This window comes from Rousettus aegyptiacus, unplaced genomic scaffold, assembly GCF_014176215.1.
Source record: "Rousettus aegyptiacus isolate mRouAeg1 unplaced genomic scaffold, mRouAeg1.p scaffold_m13_p_14, whole genome shotgun sequence".
NCBI classification, from domain to species: Eukaryota; Metazoa; Chordata; class Mammalia; order Chiroptera; family Pteropodidae; genus Rousettus; species Rousettus aegyptiacus.
In genome coordinates, this window is record NW_023416289.1 from 38,728,123 (window position 1) to 38,754,422 (window position 26,300).

The 26,300-nt window shown below is 36.3% G+C and overlaps 2 protein-coding genes across 3 annotated transcripts in view; both read left to right on the plus strand.

Annotated features, from left to right (window-relative positions):
* LOC107520943 (zinc finger protein 429) overlaps positions 1 to 26,300 on the plus strand; it is a 59,490-nt gene that overhangs the window by 26,642 nt on the left and 6,548 nt on the right. The window contains exons 6-7 of one of the 2 annotated variants that reach the window (XM_036231594.1): positions 22,299 to 22,425; positions 22,787 to 22,994. In XM_036231594.1, coding sequence (XP_036087487.1) covers positions 22,299 to 22,425; positions 22,787 to 22,953 — 294 coding nt within the window. In that variant the 3' untranslated portion in view covers positions 22,954 to 22,994. Of the gene's footprint in view, positions 1 to 22,298; positions 22,426 to 22,786; positions 22,995 to 26,300 lie in introns of those variants that run through there. The other variant, XM_036231593.1, reaches the window with a different exon arrangement.
* On the plus strand, positions 3,529 to 19,360 carry LOC118611419 (zinc finger protein 430-like; the record flags this gene model as incomplete). Its single annotated transcript, XM_036232093.1, is given in 4 exon segments — positions 3,529 to 3,673; positions 4,035 to 4,059; positions 15,663 to 15,736; positions 16,603 to 19,360. Coding segments are annotated over 4 exon segments (981 nt in total), but the record flags the coding sequence as incomplete, so codon positions are not given.

Here is a 26,300-nt window from a genome sequence, read left to right on the forward strand (position 1 = left end):
TGCTTGTTTTTTATTCCTTTTCTTCTTATGATCATCAAGGTCAGCCCTGTAGAATACTTTTCTCTTTGGTCCCCGAGACTGTTTTATGCGCCAGCCCCGAAAGACACATCGGACCACCAGAGCTCAGTGAGTTATAGGAAACACACTCTTTATCAGCCAGCTGGGTCTGCTAGGGTACACAGACCCCAAATTAGGCAGCCCCGAAATGTAGAGGGTACAGAGTTTTTAAGCCCAAATTCCATTTTTTATTCTATCTAAACACAAAGGGCTGTCTTTCTTCTATTCACTTCCTGTCAATTCACAGGTCAGGTGTGTAAGCGGGTTGTTTACAGAAGCAGAAAGCTTGTTGTTAGAATGTTATATTGCTATGGGTGACAGCCTGTGTTGCCATGGACATAGCCAAGCAGTAATTTTCCTGTAAGTAATAAATTTTAGCAGTCATTTTTCAGCCATTACAAGCCCTTTCTCCATTCTTTCTCTCCAGGCTTCCTAACAGCACACAAAGAATTCTCACTGCGAATTTTTGACCTTTTGTGGGGAGAAAGAAACTTTCCTCTACCTTCAAGGTTCTTTCAGCTAATCTATTGATCCAGATAGACTTGAGAGAGATTAGCAAGAAAAAACATCCAAATTGATCACATTCATATGTATGAGAACCTCACAAACGGGAGAAGTTCATTGACAGAAAGGGAAAGGACCATGGATAGATAAGACTTTCTGAGCCTGGGATGAGGTGATGCACCTGGGGCTTCAGTATGGTAGTTGCAGGGAGAGCCTGTGCTGAGTAATCATGTAGATGGGGTAAACAGCCATTTCTGCTCTTAACTGAGCATGGGCCAGGCTCCTCCTGATTTAAATTCTTCCAGACTGTAGAGAGGGCGAGGGAAACAGAAGTTTCTCTTGAGCCCACAGGGTCTGGGTTGCCTTTAGTTCAAATAATCCACCTACCATTGAGTCACATCTTGGGGTGTGTCTTTCTGAACCCCTACACCTTCAACTATTGAAACATTTCTTTGTGACAGATCAACGTGGGAAGGCATTGATACCCAAGATTCCTGTTGGATGAGGTCAGATGCCTAGGAGGAAATCGATGAAGAAGGGAAATGTAGGTTTTAGATTCATCTGGATGCCAACATCAGCTCTGTAGAACAGGGTTGAGAAAACGCATTTAAGCAGGATTGACAATCAGAATAACTCAGAAAGTTCTGAAAGAATAAATAGAAGAGACTTGCTCAGTACATTGGCAAGAAAGAACTATTTACTGCACTGTTAGATTTACAGAATATGGGAGGTATGTGCGGATTGAAATGTGTGTACAACTGATGTTAGCGGAGGATGATGCTTCAGTCAGCTAATGTCACTTCCATTACACTTGATTTTCACTTGGTTCAGGGGCTCTCTTCACGATAAAGTTTATATATTTTTTCTCACTAATAAGGGTCTTGGATTTGTTGAGAAAAAAGCATAAACCATCACATTTTGTCCTGAAACTTTCTTTCCTTCTTAGTTTTTCTTTGTTTGTAGTTACTTTTGCAAAATGACGGCTCTCACTTTTGTTTTAACTGTGGACGCGGGCCTTTGGAAATTGGCGCTTTAATCAGGCGTGGGACCTGTAAGTTTCGTTATATTCCCCAGCCATGTCACAGACATACTCTTCTTTACTGCTGCTTTGTATTTGCAGAAATTTACAATAATTATTATTAATGGATGTTCAACTGTGTTAAATTTTTAAAATAATGCTCGGCACAAAGGATAAGGAAAAAATTTGAAAGACATAAAGACTAAGAAACAATAGCTTGAACTTCTATCATTGCATGTGTTCATCTCCCTTGTGAGTTTATCTACAAGAGATTTTGAGACTACCACAGCTGAAAATAATGTTGATATTACTCGTGACATTTTCTGTGTGACATTTATTTAATTAATTTATTATTTTATTATTTATTATTATTTATGCCTACAGCACCTCGTCTTCCTAGGTGGTCTCCCATCCAAGTACTAACCAGGACTGTCCCTGCCTTAGCAGCTGAGATCAGACATCGGGCTGTTCAGGGTGGCATGGCTGTAGATCATGGATTTTGGCCTCCATTTGGGCATGAACCCAGGACCTTCTGTGTGGTAAAGCAGACGTGCTAACCGCTACACTATGAACCATGTATGACATTTAATATGTACATAGTTCCCATTTTTGACTGTGCGTAAATGTTAACATTTTTTTTCTCTTGTTTCTCTTCTTAGTTACAGAAACTGTTATGAGCATTCATGAAGGTTGTCTCTGTATTGGTCTTGTGTTGTTTTGAAAAGTTCTAAAAGTTTGGAGTAAAACTAGGCTGTACCATATACTGGATGTTTCACAAAAGAAAAAAGAATAATGATATTATTCTCATCACCTATGTGTATATGAATTAACATATGAACTATTAGAACAATATCTAGCATATATTTTAATTTCTTTTAAAAATAATATTTTCTTTTTAAATTACAGTTGACATATAATATTTTACTTATTTTAGGCGTACAAACATAGTGAATAGAGATTTTTCTGAAACTTATGAAGTGATTGCCCCTGATAAGTTGAGTACCCACCTTACACCATACAGTTATTACAATATTAAGTATATTCCCTATGCTGTACTTTATATCTCCATGACTATTTGTAGCTACCAATTTTTACTTCTTAATTCCTTCACCTTTTTCATTCATGGCTGAACCACCCATCCGGCAATCACTGGTTTGTTCTCTGTGTCTGTGCATTTGTTTCTGTTTTTGTTTGTTCTCGTATTTTGTTTTTTAGATTCCACATATAAGTGAGATCATGTGGTATTTGTATTTCTCTGTTCTGTAGTTTCTTTGTAATTTTGATGTGGTTGTGGGTGGAGGCAAGCGCAGCGTTTTCCTACTCAGCCATGTTGACTGTCATATATTAATATTTTAAAAATGATTGTGGTTGCTATGCTTACTATTACTTGAGACCTGTAATTTCCATTAAACTCTATGAATTCTAAGGCCCGTATGAATCTTGTTTCCTTCCGTTGTGATATTCATTATGGTGGGACACAGACCAGAGTCATTAGTGTCAAGTTGTTTAAGTGAGATTGTTAAAATGTGGAAAACCATACCCTGCCACCTCCTGAATCAGAATCTGCATTTTTACAAAATCTCCAGTTTATTCCTATACATTAAAGTTTGAGATATACTTTATCCTTCTAACTCACTATGACTTTTCCATCTAAGATATATATACCCTTTATCCTCTGTGTAACAGATACAATACTCAAAACTGAATATACTTATGCCATTGTCTTAATTTTTAAAATTTATCTCTCAGAAAAGTGGAGTCTCTACAGTTGTTTTATAGATCATATGTCATCCTCTTTTCTCAGAGTTAGAACATATACCAGCGAGTATTACTGTGTCAGTAGTGATCTTACTGGGTAATTCAGGATCCCCTCCTAGGTCAAACTGGTTCTCTGAACTCCATTTTCATATTGGGTCACTTTATGAACTCTGCCTATGGCCACTTGGTAAATATGTCTTTTATTTCAGAGACTATTGACATTCACGGATGTGGCCATAGAATTCTCTCAGGAGGAGTGGGAATGCCTGGACTCAGCTCAGCAGGAATTGTACATGGATGTGATGTTGGAGAACTACAAGAACCTGGTCTTCCTGGGTGAGGTCGACTTCGTTACAGAATTTCTGCTTCAGCAACCAGAGTTTTGTTTCCGTCGTTATTACAGGGTCTCCAGGGAGCTTCAGCTTTGTATGACAGTTTCAGGTCCCTGCTCTCAAGGAACAAACTGGAGTTTGCTGGTTAGAAAAAAAGGCTTGATGATGTACTTGAAGTGAAACTCAGGATGTGAAAACTTTTAATGTTGTCTAGTATAGTAAAGGTGCTGTCAGAAACAATATTTTGGGAAATCATTTCTAGAATATTCTAATCTACATAGTTCTCTCTTCTCACTTGAGTACAATATTGGATTAGAGATTGGAGAATCTCCGCCAAGACTCATTGTTCTTTTCCTAATAAACAGGTCTTGCTGTTTTTAAACCAGACTTGTAACCTATTTAAAGCAAATGAAGGAACCCTGGATTTGAAGAGAAAAAGGACAATATCCGTCCACCCAGGTAGGTGGGAATGAAGGTCGCAGGTGACACAAGGGAGAGGGCCAAAGGTCACTGAGGAAGCCAGACCTTAATGTGTGGTTGAGGAGGCTCTGCTTCAGTGGAAATGAGTTTTTAGAGGGTGAGGTTTGCTTCTGATGCTGCCACAGAAGGACGGCTCTTCTCTGGCACTGACTGTGCACTTCCACCCTCTAAGGCAATGGTCCCAACCGATTTGGCACCAGGGACCAGTGCTCCTACGAGAATCTAACACCTGATGATCTGAGGTGGAGCTGAGGCGGTGATGCTAGGCACTTGGAAGCTTTGGTCACTTGCCCGCAGCTCACCTACAGCTGTGCGGCCTGGTTTCTAACAGGCCACGGACATGGTTTGTGGTCCAGGGGTAGAGGACCCCTGCTCTAAGGACTGTCCCTGCCCCAGTTATCTTCTATCACATGTGCAGTAAGAGCCAAAGTCCTGCCCTTGGACTGTGAGGGCAGGCGTGGTCTGGCTACTCTTCGTTGTTCTTGGGCCTGGGAAAGTTTGTGCACATAGCTCAGGAATTCTGTTAACAATCTTTGAAGTTCTGTTTTTGCCTCATGTAAGTCGTGTGTGAAGGGTGTCGTTGAGATAGCGATTAGCGGAGTTTGGTTCAGAAATCGCAGGAAACACTGGCTACAGATGTTTTATGTTCTGCTGTGTGAATTCTCATCTTGTGGAGGCTTCAAACTTGACCCTACATAGTAGACTCTAATGTCATCACAGCACAGTGCACCTCCCTTAAATGAGGAATCTAATTGTTTCACTTCACAATGTCCTTTTGCTTTGTACGAAGCGACATCAGTAATTTTAAGTCTCTGTGTTAGAACAGTTAGTGTATCCATTTACCTTATCGAATTCTTAAATATTCTAATGCCATAGAGGAGCACAGAACAATGTCCACCATGAAGTAAAGGCGCCTTTGTTGCCTTATTTCTTGATCGCTTCATTTTATAATTCTGTCCTGTCTAGTGCATAGCTTCCTGGGGTTGTGTCCTATGTGTTTTTTCCTTTTTGATTAAATCTGTGTTGACTTTGTGCCTTTAAATTAAGAAATGCCGATCCAATATTCTTAAATGTAATCCTTCAGAAGAAATGAGTTCTAGAATTATTAGCCACTGTATATTTGGGAAAATGTTTGGTTCCTCCATTTAAGGCTACTTCAAGAAAGAAGTAATCTTTAGATTTTTCATCTACTTTCTTCAACATGTCTCTTATTCTTCTTGTTATGCTTTAAACTCAAACATTTATTTTATAAATCATAGATTCTTGTGATCTCTGCATGTTACAACTTTCTCGTTCCTGTATTTAGAAAAGGATTTTTGCACTGTAAGATAGTTTACAGCCTACACTTTTTGTGTAAGAATAGCAGAAATATATTGATAATAAATTTCTCTAGTTTTATTGAAAAGCTTATTTAAATTCTTAATTAGTGTCATTTATGCATAATTCTAATGCATTTTCTGTGACATTTTCCTGCTCTATACAACATGGCAATGCTTCAGAATGCTTACTCTTCGTTGGTACACAGTCACAATTCAAAACTACAGTTATACAAGGTGATTTTTTTTTCAATTTGTTTATCAATTAGAGTTGACATTCAATATTTTGTATCTGTTTCAGATATTCAGCGCGGTCGTTAGACATTTATATAATTTACAAATGATTCATCTGATTATTCTGGTACCCACCTGGCACTACACATTGTCATTACAATATATTGACTGTATTCCCTGTGCTGTACTTCCTATCCCCGTGGCTATTTTGTAACAGACAATTTGTACTTCTTAATCCCTTTGCCATTTTTACCCAGTCGCCCCAACCCTTATTCCATCTGTCAATCAGCAGTTTGTTTTTTTGTATCTATCTATAGGTCTCTTTTCATTTTGCTTTTTCATTTATTATGTTCCTTAGATTCCATGTATACATGGAATCATATGGTATCTGTCTTTGTGTAACTTATTTCACTTAGTACAAACCCTCTACGTCCATCTATGTCATTGCAAATAGTAAGATTTTATTTATTTTTTATGGCTGAATAATATTCTATCGTGCATGTGTTTCATAACTTCTTTATCCATTCATCTATTGATGAGCACTTAGGTTGCTTCCATATGTCTTGGGTATTGTAAGTAGAGCTGCAAGTGAACATGGTGCATATATCTATTTGAGTTAGTGTTTTGGTTTTCTTTGAATAATACCCAGAAGTGAGATTGTTGGTTTATAAGCTCATTCTATTTTAATTTCTCGATGAACTTTTAAAACTATTTTCCACAGCGGCATGTACCAATTGGCAATCCCTCCAATTGTGTATGAGGGTTTTCTTTTCTCCACACCCTTGTCAACCGTGTTGTTTTTTGATTTATTGATAGCCATTCTGATAGATATGATACCACATTGTGGTTTAAATTTGCATTTTTCTGATGATTAGTGAAGTTAAGCATTTTTCATGTCTATTGGTTGGTTGTCTGTGTGTCCTCTTTGGAGAAATGCCTATTCAGGTCCTCTGCCCATTTTTTAATTTTTTTGTTTTTGTTTTTGTTTTAAGTTGTACGATTTTTTCCCTTTTATTCATAAAAGAAACCAGAATTCAGATTACATATGCTAGATTAATGATTAAGGTACTGGTGGGGTAGGAGAAAAGAACTCTCATATTTGATTTAAAACATAAGCATTTAGTAAAACTATTACCATAACACTATATATCATAATGAAAAATGTATATCAGGAAAATAATGAATTTGGGGCTTAAAATTTTACTTTATAACAAGGCACTTAACACATTGAAAATAATAAATTTCCGAACATAGTAAGTTTCCGAAAGAATGCAATTGGCTACCTCTCAAACCTAACAATATTTCATGTGAATATACTGTAATGTAACCATACATTTTACAGTATAAATCATTACATTGATGGTAAATTAGATAATGAATTCCAGCTTGGCAACTAGATAAGTTTGTTTATAGTTTCTTTTTCTTTTTTAAAGGACAGATTTAAATAATTATATAATAAAGAGCTCTGATTCACTTAGAACACAGCATTCTTAGATTAGTGAATAATAAAGCACAACTTATAAGGTCTGTATCTATGTAAAAACTTATCTTTGGGTATGTTTAACATGGTTTTCAGTGTTTAGGTATTGAAGTCAAGAGCACTTCTTAATAGACGATATATTTTTAGTAAGTCAAATGAGTTAAATTATTGCGACACAATGACATTAAAAATATACAAGGAATCTTTATATGTGCAAACAGAAAAGCCTTCAATACATGGCATATTACTTATAATATTCTTGTTTTAAACTTATAAACTGATTTATTAAAAACTTTCTTACACATCCTTACAGAAGTGTGTTAAGACTGGCTTAAAGTTTTAATAAGTTTTACAGTGCAAAACAAAAATAACAAAAAAAAGGAATTTAAAAAAATATTCAAAAATGTCAAATTAGAAGATGTGAACCTTTAAAAACTGCATGAGTTCTGACATAATTTAAAAAAAGGCAGCCAACTTGGTGTTTCAAAGTAAACTGTCAGTAGTTATAAATAGAAACATAAATTAATGATTGTGACTGTGAGGTAAAAATGATCTGCCATTTCACTTAGTATGATTCTCTCGCGTTCCATCCATGTTGTCACAAATTAGAGTATTTCATCTCTCCTTATGGCTGAACAATATTCCATTGTATATATGTACCACCGCTTCTTTAGCTAATCATCTATCGTAGGACACTTTGGTTGCTTCCATGTCCTGGCCACTGTGAATAATGCTGCTGTGAACATCAGTGTGCAAATATCTTTTTGAATATGGCTTTTCAAGTCTTTGAGGTAAATACCTAGTAGAGGGATTGCTGGAACATATGTAGATCAATTCTTAGTTTTTTAAGGACATGCCATACTGTTCTCCATAGTGGCTGTACTAATTTGCAATCCCACCAGCAGTGTATGAGGTTTCTTTTTCTCCACATCCTCTCCGAAATTTGTTTATACTTGTCCTGTTGATGACAGCTATTCTAACAGGTGTGAGATGGTATCTCATTGTGGTTTTGACTTGCATTTTCCTAATAGCTAGCAATGTTGAGATTTTTACATATATTTGTTAGCCATTTTTTTTTCTTCTAGGGAGAAGTGTCTGTTCAGGTCCATTGGCCATTTTTTGATTGGATCGTTTGTTTCTTTGTTGTTATTGAGTCGTATGAGTTCTTTGTATATTTTGGATATTTGGCCCTTATTGGAGGCATTGCTTGCAAATATATTTTCCCATTGAGATGGTTGTCTCTTTACCTTGTTGACGATTTCTTTTGCTGAGCAGAAGCTTTTTAGTTTGATGTAGTCCCATTCATTTACTGTAGCTTTTACTTCTCTTGCCTTTGAGGTCAAATTCATAAAATCCTCTTTAAGTCCAAGGTCCTTGAGTTTAGTTCCTATGTTTTCTTCTATGTATTTTATTGTTTCAAGGCTTATATTCAGATCCTTAATCCATTTTGAGTTAATTTTGGTGTGTGGTGATAGAAAACAGTGTAGTTTCATCTTTTGCAGGTGGCTTTCCAGTTTTCCCAGCACCATTTATTGAAAGGCTTTCCTTTCTCCACTGTATGTTTTTTACTTTTTTGTTGATTATTTGCCTGTTGTAAATATGGGTTTACTTTAGGACTCATTTCTGTTCCACTGATCCGTGTGTCTGTTCTGCTGTCAATACCATGCTGTTTTGATTACTGTCACTTTGTAGTATAATTTGGAGTTGCGCAGAGTAATGCCTCCAGCCTCATTCTTTTTTCTCAGGATGGCTTTGGTAATTTGGGGTCTTTTGTGCTTCCATATGAATCTGATGATTTTTTGTTCTATTTCTTTAAAAAGTGCCGATGGGATTTTAATGGGGATTACATTAAATCTGTAATATGCTTTAGGTAATATGGTCATATTAACTATGTTGATTCTTCCAATCCAAGAACATGGGGTATCTTTCCATTCTTTGTTGTGGTTTTTTTTTTTTTGGTATTTTTTAATAGGGTCTTGTAGTTTTCATTATATAAGTCCTTCACGTGTTTTCAATTTATTCCTAGGTATTTTATTACTTTGTTGCAATTGCAAAAGGGATTATTTTTTCCACTTCTTTTTCTGACGCTTCATTGTTAGAATATAGGAACACTATGGATTTCTGAACGTTGCTTTTGTATCCAGAGACTTTACTGTATTTGCTTATTGTTTCTAGTAGTGTTCTAGTGGAGTCTTTAGGGTTTTCTATATAGGGAATCATGTCATCCACAAATAGTGGACAGTTTGACATATTCATTTTCTTATTTGGATGCCTTTTATATTTTTCTCTTGCCTGATAGCGCTTGCTAGGACCTCCAATGTTATATTGAATAAGAGTGGCGATAGTGGTGATAGTCTTGCCTTGCTCGTGATCTTAGAGGGAAGGTTTTTGGTTTTCACCATTAAGCATAATGTTGGCTGAGGTTTTGTCATAGATGGCCTTTATTATGTTAAGGTACTTTCCTTCTATACCTATTTTGTGAAGTGTTTTGATCATAAATGGATGCTGTATCTTGTCAAAGTTTTTTCTGCATCTATGGATATGATCATATGATTCTTATTTTTTTATTTGTTTTTGTGGTGTATCATGTTAATCAATTTGTGTCTGTTGAACTATCCACATGCCTCTGGGATGAAGCCCACTTGATCATGGTGTATAATCTTTTTAATATGTTACTGTATTCAGTTTGCTAGTATCTTATTTAGAATTTTTGTGTCTGTGTTCATGAGAGATATTGGACTGTAGTTTCTTTCCTTGTGTTGTTTTCGTTACCAGGTTCTGGTGTCAGGGTAATATTGGCCTCATAAAGTGAGCTGTGAAGTACTGCCTCCTCTTTAATTTTTTGGAAGAGTTTGAGGAGAATAGGTATTATATCTTTGAATGTATGGTGGAATTCACTGGTGAACCAACTGGTCCTGAACTTTCACTTTTTGGTAGGTTTTTGATGATTGTTTCAATTTCCACACTGCTGATTTGTCTATTTGGATTTTCCAGTTCTTGATTCAGTACAAGAAGTTTGTATTTTTCTAAGTACTGGTCCATTTCTTCTAGGTTATTAAATTCGGTGTTATATACTTTTTCATAGTGTTCCTGGATGATCTTTTCTATTTCTGTGATATCAGTCATAATTTCTCCTCTTTCATCCCTGGAATTGTTTATTTGTGTCCTTTCTCTCTTTCTTTAGTGAGTCTAGACAGGAATTTGTCAATTTTATTAACCTTCTCAAAGAACCAGTTGTCGTTGCATTTATTTTTTCTATTGTTTTTGTTGTTGTTTTCAATTTCATTTATTTCTGCTCTAATTTTGATGACTTCTTTCCTTCTGCTGACTTTAAGCCTCATTTGTTCTTCCTTTTCTAGTTTTTTAAGATGAAGCATTAGGTTGTTTATTTGGGCTCATCGTTTTTGATGATAGGCCTGTAAATGGTATGAACTTTCCCCTTATGATAGCTTTTGCCATGTCCCAAAGTTTTGATATGTTGTACTGTCATTATCATTCATTTCTTTGTCTCTCTTGATCTCTCTTTTTATTTCTTCCCTTACCCAGTTATTCTTCAGTGGCATATTGTTTAATCTCCATGTATTTGTGGTTCTTCATGATTTCTGTTTGAAAATGATCTCTAGTTTCAAAACATTATGATCAGAGAATATGGTTGGTATGATTTCATCCCTCTTATATTTGTTGAGGCTATCTCTGTGTCCCAGTATGTGGTCAATTCTTAAAAATGTTCCTTGTGCACTAGAGAAGAATGTGTAAGCAGCTGTTTTGGGATTCTGAACTCTGGTAGCTCTTATGAGCGATCCATGCTCAGACCTGCTGGTATGCAGTTTAGGTGTGTTTGATTGAGTTTTAGATGTTCAACTTATGATTGTTTCAAGGGGAGAGATCTGGGGACATCTCTCACTTCACCATGTTTCCCAGAATCCTCTCAATTGTCTTTTAAAAACTAGAAAATACACTTTAAAATGCAGCGTTTGTGTTCCAAGTTATACAACACACTTCCAGAAGAGGGCGCTGGTATACAGCAAAGACTCTGATGTGATGCGGTCATTCATAAACCAGACTGGAGACGCCCCTCCTTTAAAACATTCTTTTTTCCCAAGATGCCAGTAAATTAAATAAATTCAAAATCATGTCTGGTGGACTTGGGGAAGAGTGCTTTATTTTCAGAGTAATGGAGGAACTCAAAAAATAGACTCTAGGAGGAATTTATTTCAATTTTAAAAAATTTAGGGAAAAAATGTCATAATATATAGGAATTTTAGTTATCTCACAGAACTAAATTAGAGGAAAAACTTCAAAGATGAGTGCAGATTTACAAAAACAATGATAACGGAGACGATCTTATATCTTGATTGGCAAGAGAAAGGGGCTCTGAAAATTTGTTTCAAAGTTAACATTGTGGTTTTTAAAAACTGAGACAGAATTGACATCATTACATTAGTGTCAGATGTACAACATAATGATTCACTAACTCTGTATACTGTGAAAGGATCATCACAAGAAGTCTAGTAATTGTTTATGTTTTATATCCCAAAGTGGTGGCATGTTGGGTTAAACCTCAAGTTTGCTTTCTTAAATGTAAGTTTCACTATTTCTTTTATTTTCCCATCTTGAAACTTTGATATTCCGCCCCCCGCCACCACCCTTATTTCGATGCCACATGCTTGCACAGCATCTATACTAGCGCTGTGACATGTGCCGTAAGGAACACGGGAGCAGCAGTGTTCACATGCGAGGTCATAGATGTTTTTAAAGTTCTTTCAAAGGTGATGGTGTTATATTTTAGAAAACTGGATTACTTGACTGAAATGTAAGGTTTACTGTTTTCAGGGTCTCCAACAATCAGTACACCATGATTTTAAAAGTTTAAATGTGCTTCCTTTTTTAATTTGAAGAAAAGTGGGTTATCTAAATCAGAGGCTCAAGGAATGTACCAGTGGAAAGAGAGCAAAACCCAGGCTTCACTGTCAGATGCTTTTCCTCACAGTCAGCAGGAGTTTAAAATCATGCAGACAGAACACGGCTATCACAAGTGTCGATATTTAATAAATGAAAATAAGTGAAAATTATGGAGAAATATGGTTAAATGCATTAGGGAAGCTATACATATGTTTCTTGTTGTTTTAATAAATACTGGGAAAACTTGCATTTCAGAGCAAGCCAAAGGAGGTTTAGAGTTTCATTTCTTGTTTTAAATAATCAAATTAGCGAACCCCTCCTTTCTGGCTTTGAATTCAACTACCTTTCCTTTAGTGGGTTTTAATACAGAGGAAGAAGACCTTACTGAAAACATTTACGGAATTCATTCCAAAGGCTGATGCCTCTTCTTAGTAGATTTAAATTCGTAATGTGCTTCTCGTGAGATATTTGTTTATTTTTTGTTTCTCAATATTTTTTAAATTTTAATTAATTTATTTTTCTATCAAGCAATTTAAATGCCAATTTTGCATATAAAAAGGGATTTTTTTTTTCATTCTGAGTGGAAAGAAATTCTTACCTTCAATATAAATAAGCTGTCTCCACCTCAATAGGCCTCTCTGCTCTCTGACCTAGTATTGCTGATTTTATGACCTTAAACCTTTTTCGAAGCTTACGAGAGACGAAGTCTTAAGCCAAGAATTATCCAAAGAATTTAACAGAATTAAACAGTGTAATAAATCTGATAGCATTAAAACTGATCAGATTTTCAAAAGTTCGGGGTTTTTTTTGCATCACCAGAAAGAACTTTAGAAAGAGTGACCTCTCCCTGTTTATTGAGTGCTTGTAACTGTAACACACCGATTCCAACAGTAGATCATCATGCGGACCGTGGTATAATTTCAGGGTGAGAGTAAAATGACTCACTTGTGGTCTGTGTCCTTAGTCCTTCTTATAAACATCCAGTTTGTAGGAAGCTGGGTCTCTTCCTCAAAGACAAGACTCCGTCTTGGCTCTTCCATGAAGCACAGTGTAACAGGAAAGAAATGGTTTTCAGTGAAATGTGGCCAGGTGTATTTCTGAGTTTCAGTTAGGAGCTCTAAAACATGTCACACAGGGTGAGACCTGGGAGAGAGGCAGACTTGCTGTCCATGTGGCAGGAGCATCGGTTCAAGTAGTCCCCTGTGTTGTAGGAATGAGGTGCAAATTCCCCAGGCAGACAGCAGGTAGTTGTGCACAGTAGGACCACTCGTTAGCAGAAACAGACCTGTTTTCTGTGTATCTGTTGTAGAGATCTTAGAACGAAATATTTACACATGTAAAATCTATGGGGTAAACAATTCTCAAGTGTCGATACTGTATCCTACAATTTGCCACATTTTTTTAGATTTTGTGTGTGTTCGAGTGCGTATTCTTTAGGATTTTCTCATTGAATTCTGTCATCTGTCACCAGATTCCATTTTACTTTTTGTGTGTGTGTGTGTGTCTGTGCACGCACGCGCGTGCGTGTTTTTTGCACATGTGGTTACCATGAGGGTTACTTACCGTATTTTAAAGTTATAACGCTGTATTTTAAACTGGTAGTGTTCGTTTACAGAAACTCTACTACTTACCATTCATGATAGTTTGATTATGTGCGTCTGCTGATATTTTTATCTTTCCTTGTACCCATTTGTGTTATTGATAACACATCATATCTTTTATGTTGTGTTTCTTATGACATAGATTCAAAATTCTATTAAACAATTTTTGTAGCAGAAATAATATGATTAGTATTTTTTCATGACACCTCCACAGAATTCAATATTTGTGCATATATTTACCTTTACCTTTATATTTTCACATAGTTTTGTATTGTTTAGAATTCTTTTATTTCATCTTGAAGAACTTTTGTTAATATTTTTCATATGGCAGATCTAATGGTGAGAAACTTGTTGGGATTTTTCATCTGGGAAGGTGTTTATTTCTCCCTTGTTGAAAGACAGCTTTGCCAGATGTAGTATTTTTTGTTTGATAGTTTTTATATTTTAAACACTTGAATGTTATCTTATGCCCTTCTTCCTATAAGGTTCCTGCTGAGAAGCCCGCTGATAATCTTAGAGGACCTTTCTTTCATGTCACGACTTGTTGTTTTCTTCTTCTTTTTTTAAATACTGCTTTCAAAATTTACTTTTTGTCTGTGATTCATGATAGTTTGATTATAATGTGTGTCTGTTGAAGTTTTTACATTCATCCTACTTAGAATTTGGTGCGTTGCTTAAATTCGTATGTTTCTTCAAATGTGGAAAATGTTAAGCCATTAATCTTTCATACAAGCTGACTGCCCTCTTTCACTCATCTTTTCATGGGGTCCACTTAATGTGTATGTTGATCTACTCATTTGTGTCCCATGACTTCTTTCACTTTTTGACAACTTTTTTTGCTTTCCTGCTTTGACAGTTTAAAATAAACTGTGTTCAAGTTGTCTGATCCATTCTTCTGCTTGATCAAGTCTATTTTAGAGGCTTTGACTGTTTTCAAATTCAAGTATTGTATTTTCCAGCACCAAACTCTGTGTGTGTGTGTGTGTGTGTGTGTGTGTGTGTGTGTTTTAATATTTTGTCTTTCTATATTTTCATTTTGCTCACGCACAGTTTTTAAAAAAATATATTATTCAGTCGTTTATCTGTTTTCTTTGTTTCCTAATTGAGCAACTTTAAGTTGGTTATTTTGAATTTTTTGTCAGATAATCAATAGATCATTAATTTTGGGCCAGTTTCTGGAGATTTATTTTGTGTCTCTGGTCTGTGTTTTCCTGTTTCCTTGTATGTCTTGTGATCTTGCTTGGAGATTGGCATATTTAAGAGAGCCGTGTTTCAAGGCTTTATGAATGTTTTTGTACAGGAAAACGCACATTACGATAAGCTGTGCTCAAAATTATGAGGACTGCCTAACCTCTCCTGGGGTGTATATTCTGTTTTCTGTGTGTAATTTTCAGCTTTAAATGTTTTCTGGTTCTTCCTTAGAGCCCCTGATCCATTTCTGTCCCTGACGTCTGCTGTCACTACTGTGGTCTCTGGTCTTTGAACAATTATTCACCTTTTTTCTCAGCAAGCCACATGCATTCTCACTGTACTGCCATTTCATTAGCAATATGGGTCATGCAAAACAGAAACAAATTCCTCGGCAGCTGCAAAATAGCCAGATCATCAGACACACACCATACTCATTTATTTCTCTCCTGAGAGGAAATTGGGAATTGCATGTTTTCCCACAGTCATTTTATAGTGTGCCAGGGAGGGTGAGCCTCTCTTGTGGGTGAATGTAAGCAACTTCTCTTCCTTCCTTTGATGTGATTCTTCCTCATTTTGTGCTTTCCTGGGGGTGGCTTCTGGGGTCCTCGAAAAAGCTGTTGTGTCAGTAGTTGTTGGAAAGTTCTCATTTCCATGGCGGAGGGAACTTTTGGTGATTCTTACTCTGCCATGGTACTATAGTCATCTGATCGGTATTTATTTTGTACATTAGAATTTAAAGTGTATTTACCTGAGTGTAATATGTGTGATAATTTGTGTGGTATCTTTCAGCTGTGTCTTCTCAGAAAACCCAGGGCTTGACGCCACAGCCGGGCTTAGAAGATTCATTCCACAAAATGGTGCCGGTAAGATGTGGGAGGTGTGGCCTTGAGAATTTACACTCAATGAAAGACTGGGAAAGTGAAGGGGAGTGTGAAGGGCCAAAAGAGATGTTACGGTGGACATAACCAAACTGGGATGGGTACCCGTATTAAAATCGTTGTTGCCAAAGGAGATCAGGGATGGAAAACATCTTGAGAAAATTCCCACTTTAAGTCATTTACGTTTCTAGAACAATCTGTAGCTGAATGTAAGGACCAAAAACAATTTTTTTTAAAGATACATATTCTGTGAAAAGAAATTTGACAGTTAGGAAAGTCACCTCATTCGTAGTGCAAATAATTGTTTGAACCATTTACTGTATTGGATATTTAAGAAACAGCTGCTGCTCCCAGACTTTATGGACTTCGTACAGGAAAACACAGCCATGAGCTTTGCTAGAAATTCTAAGGCCTGCCAAACCTGTTCTGGCGGTACATACTGGATGAAACATTAAATCATAAATTTCTAAAAATAACATATTTGAAAATCAGTATAGAAATTCTAAGTGTGATGAGTTTGAAAATCCCTTTTTTAGCCAAGGTTTCATTATTCTTCCATGGCAAAATAATTCCTACTTTTTTCAGTCTGTAATTTTCATAAACTTGGGAGGGTCTTTATATAATCATCATGATTCAGTAGATATTAGACTATTTAACTGGGAACAACTTTACATGTGTAATGAAATGAGAGCCTACACTAAAATGGTTTTTCTATTTTCATCAATTACCAGAGTTCATATAATGGAGAGAGAAGTTATCAGTGCAGTGAATCTGGGAAAACCTTTAACCACGGGTCATATCCTAATAACCATCAGAGAACTCCATTCTGAGAGAACCGTTGTAAATGTCAGTCTTTACTCAAAGCTCAAATATTGATACTTTAGTGAAGACAGACAAATGCAGTGAATGTGTCAAATCTTTCAATCACTCTTTAAATCTTATCGAACATCAGAATGTTGCTACTGGAGAGAAACCTTACAAATGTAAAGAATGTGGTATATCTTTTAAATGGCATTCACGTCTTACTCAACATCAGAGAATTCACACTGGAGAGAAGCCTTATCAATGTAGAGAATGTGGCAAAGCCTTTAATAATCGTTCAAACCTTACTCAACATCAGAAAATTCATACTGGTGAGAAGCCTTATAATTGTAGAGAATGTGGTAAAACTTTTACCCTGTGTTCAAAACTTACTCAGCACCAGAGAATTCATACCGGTGAGAAGCCTTACAAGTGTAGAGAGTGTGGGAAAGCCTTTAACTACTACTCAAAACTTACTCGACATCAGATAATTCACACTGGAGAGAAGCCTTACAAATGTAGAGCGTGTGGCAAAGCCTTTAACCAGCATTCAAGCCTTACCAAACATCAGAAAACTCATACTGGAGAGAATCCTTGTAAATGTAGAGAATGTGGTAAATTTAAACAGTGCTCCAAACTTTGTCAACATTAGGAACTCATAGTGGTGGAAAATTGCACGTTGTACAGAATGTGGCAGAACCTTTACCAGGTCTTAGTTTTTACTCAACATCAGAAATCGCACTTGCGAGAAGCCTTTGAAATGCAGCTAATTTGGCAAAGCCTGTAGTCAGCGTTCGTGTCTTACTTGAGCTTAGACGGTTCGTAACTGCAGAGAAACAGTGCAGATGTAAGGATGTGGCAAAACCTTTAGCGGATGTTGAAGCCCCAATAAATGTGAGAGAATTCATACAAGAGACAGGCCTTACGAATGTAGAGAATGGGGCAAAGCCTTTACCTAGTGCTCAGGAGACTTTACCCAACATCAGAGAATTCATGCTGCAGAGAAACAGTACAGATGTGAAGAGCATGGCACAACCTTTAACTGTTGCTCAGGCCTCACTAAACATCAGAGAATTCATACTGGAAAGAAGACTTAAAATGTAAAGTGTGGCAAAGCCATTATTGCGCGTTTGCTCCGTAATCGGCATGTGAGAACTCATACTGACTAGAACAGTAACACTAAATGATGTGTTGGATCATTTAGCTCGACTTACAGCCTCGGCATCAGAGAATGAATCCTGGTGAGAAATTCTCCAATCGTGATAACTAGTGAAGGAGCCTTGTCCAAAATAGACGCTTCAGAAATCCCCACAGAATTTTTACGCGAAAGTGACTTTAAAGATGTAAAAAATGTAGGAACGTATATAATCGAAAATGAAACCTAAAATACCAAAATTCACAGTAGAAAATAATAAGTCCATAACACTTTTCAGAAATCAAATCAGAATACTTAGAGAAGAACCCGTCCAAAAGAGATAACTAACTTGTTAATGTGCTTCGGGATACCAAGTAGATGGATGTTTGGACAGATGTGGATACTTACCATGTGTCCTTTATATTGACAGTATTGAACAGTTTCTGGAAAGGAAATATTAATGTGCTTCAGCTCTTAAACCACTCGTGCTGTGCCTCTACTTCTGGTGTGTATGTGAAGTCACTGGGTTGATTGTTGGTCCTCAAAGATCTGAGTTAGTCGTATATATTTATATCCACTTTTCAATGGAAGATTAAGGACAATGTATTATACAATTTTTGAGGGAAATATAAATGAAGTTGCTGATTTTTAGGATGCTGATATGAGTCGCCATGAAGTAGGTGTTCCGAGCATCATCATTGCATTAGTGTAAGATGGGGAAACAGTTTGAATTTTAACTAGTGTTACCAATTTCTATTGAAGGGAAAAAAGTAGCATTTCATTAAAATTCTGATGTAACTTCATAGTAGCTATAGATTGAAGTTGTGAATATGATTCCGTGTCGTTTAAATAAAGAGTTCTTCAGCGACATCTGAGAAAAGTATAGATAACATCCCTAAGTGCAAAAAGTTATTGTACATCCGTGTTTCTAAGTATTTATCTTTCCCCTTGAAAACCGTAGAAGGCACAGCTCTCAGATCGTTGTATCAGGAGAATAGGAATGCTTCTTTTGAAGGCTCGTAATGTATATTTTGATCAGTGATTGTACAGTGCGTTTGTAATGCTTTATCTAGAATATGTGTGAACTTGATGTTTTCATTAATAAAGGTGAATGTGTTTGAATGTGTTAATGTTGCTGTATAATGAATGAAGTGTTATCCTGCTCCCAGTGTCAGCCACCATATTCAAGGTTGTGCGGAAGAATGTCCTATTTGGTCATGCGGTGGAATGACATGATTAGCAATCACTGACTCCTGTGCCCTTCAGCCTTCAATAATATGGAAAGATTTCCCCTATAACTTTTACATTCTATTTTTCTTCTCATTGTAGATATGGGGGCACTATGATGGTTACAATAAAGGTGACACAGGAGTATTTGTGAGAGTTTAGACAAACTACTTTATGATATTGCCACCTTGACGTTTATTTTGTGTTGCTACAGAGTTTTGAACTGACACTGCCCTCTTCCACTAGCGCACATACTAGATAACAGCTTACGGAGTCACAAGTAAACGTGAGCTGATGTGTCTTGCCCAGCATCTCCAGTGAGCAGTAGTCTTCTTGCACCTCGGGGCCTTCACCTTGTATGTCCCTTAGATAGGCTCTCCAGAGTTTACTAAAACCTTGCCATTTTTGGTTTCAGTTGAACAATCTGGACCTAGCCTAGACCCCCAAAGCATTCCATGTAGGGACCTTAATAACGGCATATACCCTGGGTCCTGCCACGTTCTGCCTCCTTCCTGTCTTGGCCTCCTTGTGCAATGCATCCAGGCATGCTGTCTACTTATGGCCTATATGTTGTCAACTTGTCCTGAATTTCCCTTGTGGTCTTTGTGTAACTGCAGCTCATCATCCAATACTCGTGGGCTTTGCTTAACAAATGTGTCAATTTGACAGAATCCAAAGAAGTATAATTAAAAGCCCTATTTTTGGAATACCGAATCACTAAAATTTTATCTCATATTTTTCTTTGTATGTTTTTTTCTAGAGCCTCTGTAACATAGATTTTCATGGTTTTGATATACACTGGATGCAGTAGGTAAATAATCTAAGGATGTAATTTAGGAATAAGAGGACTTATGAGGAAGGAATGTGGTGTATATAGTTGTTTTCAGGAAGAAAGGGGGAATAATGGATCGAAATTGGGAATTTAAAAATATTACATGATTTATGAGGCTGAAACCTTACAGGTTTATAATGTGAATAATTCTCTGTACATTACATTGAATTTTTTTTCCCAAATGTCATGACTCTTGGTTTGGAGTTCGGTCTTGTTTTACTTTCCTGTGTCTCATGTAAAACCTAGCATATGTTTTCCTTGTTCCATAGTTAATGGAATGTTGCTTATCTGACCTGCTCATGGATTTTAAGTGTGGTTTCCATGGAATTCAGTGGTGTACAAAAATCATCTAGAAAATGGAGGTGATTCCACAGTGAGCATATTAAGTTGGAGTTCGTTTGGTACATTTCATTTCTTCTATTAGAGAAAAACACTAATTCAATAGTTCTTTAGTTGCTATTTTTGCTTTTTATAAGCAATATCACCAAAGTTATTTATTCTTCTTTGCCAGTTAGTTCAAGTACAGCTTGGCAATGTCAAAAGTCATTGGGTTGTTTGGACTGTGAAGTGAACAAACACATGTGACAACACTGTGTGTGTCATAGATACTCTATAATTAGACAGAATATGTTTCAATAGGAGTGATGTTGTATTCCCGGGTAGGAATTAGAAAATATCCAAGATGAGTTTGATATGGATTCTGCATGCGGAGAGGGGTCACCTGTTTCAGGCTGCACTATTGACTCCCTGAATTTATTAAGATAAATTCTACTTGTTTAATTTCCGAATTATCTCCAGTTCATCAGTTTCTTTAAATTTTCATTCTTAGCTACCTATACATTACATCCATTGTCATTTGAAGTGTGATGGCTACTGCATCTCAGTGCTCTCCCCACCCCACATATTTCTTGCAGGCCATTTTCGGTTCCAATCTATAGTTTGGAATTTTTCTAGAACAAGGGCACATCAATTATCGGTGAAGATTTTGGATCTTATTTTTTTCAACAAGGGAGCCCCTGATTCAAGTTTTTATGCTAAATCCTCTGTTTTTTGAATGTAGATATTGAATGCTGGGAAAAAAAACAGAATGGCATCTGTGTAGTTGAAAACCGAAATGTTCTTCCTGGTCCTGATTTTCATTGGAATTCTGAAGAATTTATTGCCGCTACATCATCTCTATTGCAGTAGAACCATGACAAGTTCCACAGGTTTTATTCTAAGTCATCTGCATGTAGCCAACTGTCATTTTTTCTTGAGGAATCCCAGAGACAATGGCAAATTTTGATTTGAAACATTTTCAACATGATTTTGGGTGCAAACTTATTGTCTGATTATACCATGGCCCTAGGTGTATTCATTGGCACTTTAATCAGTCAGGTGTTGGACCTGTAAATTTTCATTGTATTTCAGTCATGTACCAGACATATGCTTTACCACCTCTTTGTATTTTCAGAAAAGTTCACATTATATTAATGGATGTTCAAGTGTTAAATTTATAAAATATAACTCAGCACAAGTTAGAAGCAAAATATTTCAAAGAAATAAAAATAAGAAAGAATAGCTTTTTTTAATGTCATTGTATGTGTTTATCTCTCCTTTGTGTTCATAAAACACAAAGAGTTTTATCCCCAAACAGATTTATGAGATTAACACAGTTGAAAGTAATCTTGATTTCATTTCAGGTAAATTCATTAACATTAAAATTTTCTTTGTCACTTCTAATGTATACATAGTTTCCATTTTTATATCTGCATATTATTCGAGTTGTTTCATTTTGTTTCTGTTCATCTCAGTTACAGAAATCGCTATGAATGTTCATGACGGTTGTCTGCATATTGATCTGTCCTTTTTGATAAATTGAAAGTAAAATTTGGAGTAAAACCAAGGCTCAAGCACTAACTGGATGTTTCATACCATATTCTCATTAAAAAAGGAAGAATGGTATCATTGTTTTCAGATAATTTATGTGTTTAATGAATTAAGATATGAAAAACTGTTGTTAGAACACTAGTACGTAGTAAGTATTAAAGGATTATGGTTGCTATGCTTACTTCTCTGAGACCTGTAAATTCCATAAAACTCTTGAAAGTACTGTATGCATTTTTCCCTGTGTTTTCTTACTCTCGGGCCCCACCCCAGAAATCCTGAATCAGAATGCATTTTTTTGATCTCCAGTTCAGTGTTGTGCACATTAAAATTTGAGACCTGCTGTACAATTCATTCATCATGACTTTTCCTCCTTAGAAATAGACACAGTTATATCCAGTGTGATAAAAATACAGCACTCAAAATTGGATATGTCTGTGTTGATGCCTTCATTTTCAAAATGTATCTTCCAGAAAAGTGAAGTCTCTATAGTGATTCTGTGGATCATATGCCATCCTTCTTTCTCAGTGTTAGAAAATACATGAGAGAATATTAGCATCAAAATAATCGTTATTGGATAATTCAGGATACTCTGCTGGTTAAAACAACTTATTTAATTCTCTTTTTATTGGGTCAGATTATGAACTCTGCCCATGGCCATTTCATATATATGTCTTTTATTTCAGGGACTGTTGATATTCAGGGACGTGGCCATAGAATTCTCTCAGGAGGAGTGGGAATGCCTGGACACTGCTCAGAGGGCCTTGTACAGGGACGTGATGTCAGAGAACTACAGGAACCTGGTCTTCCTGGGTGAGGCTGACATCCAGAATTCCTACTCCACCTACAGGGTTTTATTTCTTTCATTAGTACAGTGTCTCTCAGGAGCATCTGCTCGGTGTAATAGTTGTACATCCCTGCTCTCAAGGAACAAATTGGGGGTTTACTGGTAGAAAAGAAAGGCTATATGATGTCCTTGAAAGTGGAACTCAGGATCTGAAATTTTTCAATGCTGTTCAGTATATCAAAGATGCTGTCTGAAAACAGTATTTTGGGAAATCATTTTCCAGAATATTCTAATATTTTACAGTGTCCTCCCTTCTCACCCAAGCACAATACTGGATTGGAAATTGGAGAGTCCATTAAAATTTATGTTCCTTTTTCTGATAAACAGGTCTTGCTGTCTCTAAACCAGACCCGATCATCTTTTTGGAACAAATGAGGGAGTACTGGGGTTTGAAGAGAAAAAAGACAATGTCCATTCACTCAGGTAGGTGGGAATGTCAGAAGCAGATGATGCAGGGGAGAGGGCCAAAGGTCACAGAGGAAGCCAGACCTTAATGTGTGATTGAGGAGGCTCTGCTTCAGTGGAAATGAGTTTCAGAGGGTGAGGTTTGCTTCTGATGTTGCCAGAGGGATGGCTCCCCTCTGGCACTGACCATGCTCTTCCACCCTCTAATGACTCTCCTTCTGCCCCAGCAGTCTCCTGTCACATTCAGTGAGAGCCAGAGTCATGCCCTTGGACTGTGAGGGCCAGCATGGTCTGGCTACTCTTCATTGCTTTCAGGGCCCAGGAAAGTCTGTGGACAATGCTGAGGAATGATGTGTTGAGCCAGTTTTAAGTTCTGTTTTGCCTCATCTAAGTAGTTTGTGAAGGAAGTGGTTGTGATCCTGGAATGTGGTTCAGAAACCCCAGGAACACTGGGGACAGATGTCATGTGTTTTTCTGTATAATTTCCAGTCCTGTGGAGGCTTCAAACATGACTCTACAGAGTTCACTGTAAACTCAAAGACGTCACAGCCCAGTGCACCATACATAGTTATTACAATATTACTGACTTTGCTTCCTATGCTGTACTTTACATTCCAGTGACTATTATGTATTCTTAGTACCTTGACCTTTTTAACCCAGCCCCCCAACCCTCCTCCCATCAGGCAGCCATCACTGTTCTCTGTATCTGAGTCTGTTTTCTTTGTTCATTTGTTTTGTATTTTAGATTCCACATATACATGAAATCATATGGTACTTGTCTTGTCTGGCTTAATTGTGTTATACTTAATCTTAAATGTTTTTATAGATCAGTGATTCTTTGCATGCTTTAATACTTTCTTGTTTTATCTTAGAAATGAAGGTTATTTTTTTAATCTGTAGGATGGATTACAGCCTATACATTTTGTGTAAGAATAGCAGAAATATATTAATAGCAATAAATTTCTCTAGTGTCATTTAAATGCTCACATATTAAAAGTTTCCATTAGAGCTATTTATGAACAATTCTTATCCATTTTCTGTGAAATAGTCCTATGTCGGACAACACATGCCAATGATTCCAATGGTTGTTCTTCATGAATCCATAGTCATGGTTGGAAATGATATGGAAAGATTCTTTTTTAATAATACATCTGTTTAGTATTCAGAAGTCCTTGGGATAAGTTTTTTATTATTCTTGTTTTGTAAAATGTGTTTTCTTTTTTTATAATAGATTCCTAATGTTTATTTAGTTAATTCAGTTTTTGGGTTTTACTTATGCATTATGAAAGTGAAAGTGAATGACAGTTTTCTGCTCAATACACTTAAGAAATTGTAGGATTCAATTCAGATGTGAATCAGCCATATGTCAGTTGTGCATCTTTGTATCATTTTACCCCATATTACAGGTTTTTGTGAATAATGCTATAATGTACATGGGTGTACAAATGTTTTTTGCAGATCTTCCTTTGAATTCTCTTGGGCATATACCCAGAAGTGATATGTCTGCATCATAGGATAATTCTATTTTTAATTTTTTGAGACACCTCCCTCAAAAATTGTTTGCAACAATTTATATTAACTCCAGCTATGCATAAGGGTCCAATTTCTCCCCATTTTACTCACTTTTTAAAAATTCGATATTGGTCATCCTAATTGATATGAGGTAATATCTCACTGTGGGGTTTTTTAAATAGAAGGTATGCACATTTATTTTCTTCCCATATGCATAAAAATAATGAATGGAAAGGCACATGGATCTAAGAACTGATATTTCAGAGAAGTAGAAATCTGAGGATGACTTTAAGAACAATATTAGGTTCACAGCAAATTGAGTAGAAGTCATAAAGAATTTCCACATGCCCCCAGCCTCCACATGCATAGCCTCCCCTTTTCAGTGTCCCCACCAGAGTGGTACATTTGTTAAGATAAATGAACTTGTATTTACAATCCTCACCTAAAGTTGATAGTTTACCTTAGGATTCACCGTTGGGTTGTACATTCTATGGTTTTAGAAGTATTTATGTCATGTACACCATTATACTATCATACAGACTAGTTTTACTACACTAAATATTCTCTGTCCTCTGCCTATTTCTCCCCTCCTCCCTCCCCTAAACAGCATCCATTGATCCTTTTACTGCCTCCTTCCTTTAGCCTTTTCTGGACTGTCATAGAGTTGTAATCATATATTATATAGCCTTTTCAGACTGGCCTTTTTCACTTAATATGTATTTAAGTTTCTTTCATGTTTTTTTCATGGCTATATAGCTTATTTCTTTATAATGCTGAATAATATTCCATTGTCTGTACGTATCATTCACTTTTTGACAAACATCTTGGTTGCATCTAAGTTTTGGAAATTACGAATAATGCTGTTATAAACATCCATGTGCAGGCTTTTGTATGGATAAAAATTTTCAACTCTGGGTTAGCAGCACAATTGCTGGATCATATGATAAGAGTATATTTAGTTTTATAAGAAATAGAGAATTATTTTACCAAGTGGCTGTAGCATTTTGTGTTCCTGACAGGCAGGAATGAGAGCTCCTGTTGTGCCATGTCCACTACAACGTGTGGTGTCAGTGTTCTGGCTCCTGCCCATTCTAAAATGAGTGTAGTGTTATTTTAATTTGCTATTTGTTTAATTCTCATTATTGTTTTAATGTGCATTCCCTGGTGACACGTGCTGTGGAGCATCTTTTTATATACTAATTTGCTGTCTGTATACCTTCTCTAGTGTGGTGGTCATTTAGGTTTTTGGCCCATTTTTCAATCAGGTTAGTAGTTTTCTCACTGCTGAGTTCGAGGACATTTTTTGTATGTTTTGGAGAATAGTCCTTTACAGGGATGTCTTTTACAAATATGTTTTTTTCCAGTCAGTGGCTTCTCTTTTTGTACACTTGATTAGGATGACTTGTTTGAGTTATTTTTGCCCCTTCACATTTAAATAGAAACATGGGAGTTCAAAAGTGAATACTACCTTTTTTATTTTGCAGGGAGGGCGGGGGGACTTTGGTTAAGAATTTGCCTTGGCACTAGTTTTTAGTACTTCTCAAAAATCTGAAGTGTTTGAAATTACATTTGCTTTATATTTAATATTATTCAAGTTATAATTGTAGCTATGTGCTCATTACTGGAATAAACTAAACAATGAGTCACGTGGTGATGGAGAAGACTTTGAGTATAAATTTTTTGACAATATTCTGTCTACTCTAATGAAATCTTTTCATTCCTTCCTAATTGTACAGCACCATTATAAAGATGGTCATTTTAAAAAAAATATTTCTGCATTTTGTTTTTGTTATAAAAGTAACACATGATTGTTGCAGAAAGCTAAAGAGTTAAAAGATTAATGAAAAGTTTGTGGTGTAGAATGGGATCAACATTTATTCAGTCGTTTATATTTTTAAATTGTAGCTCATATACAATATTATAT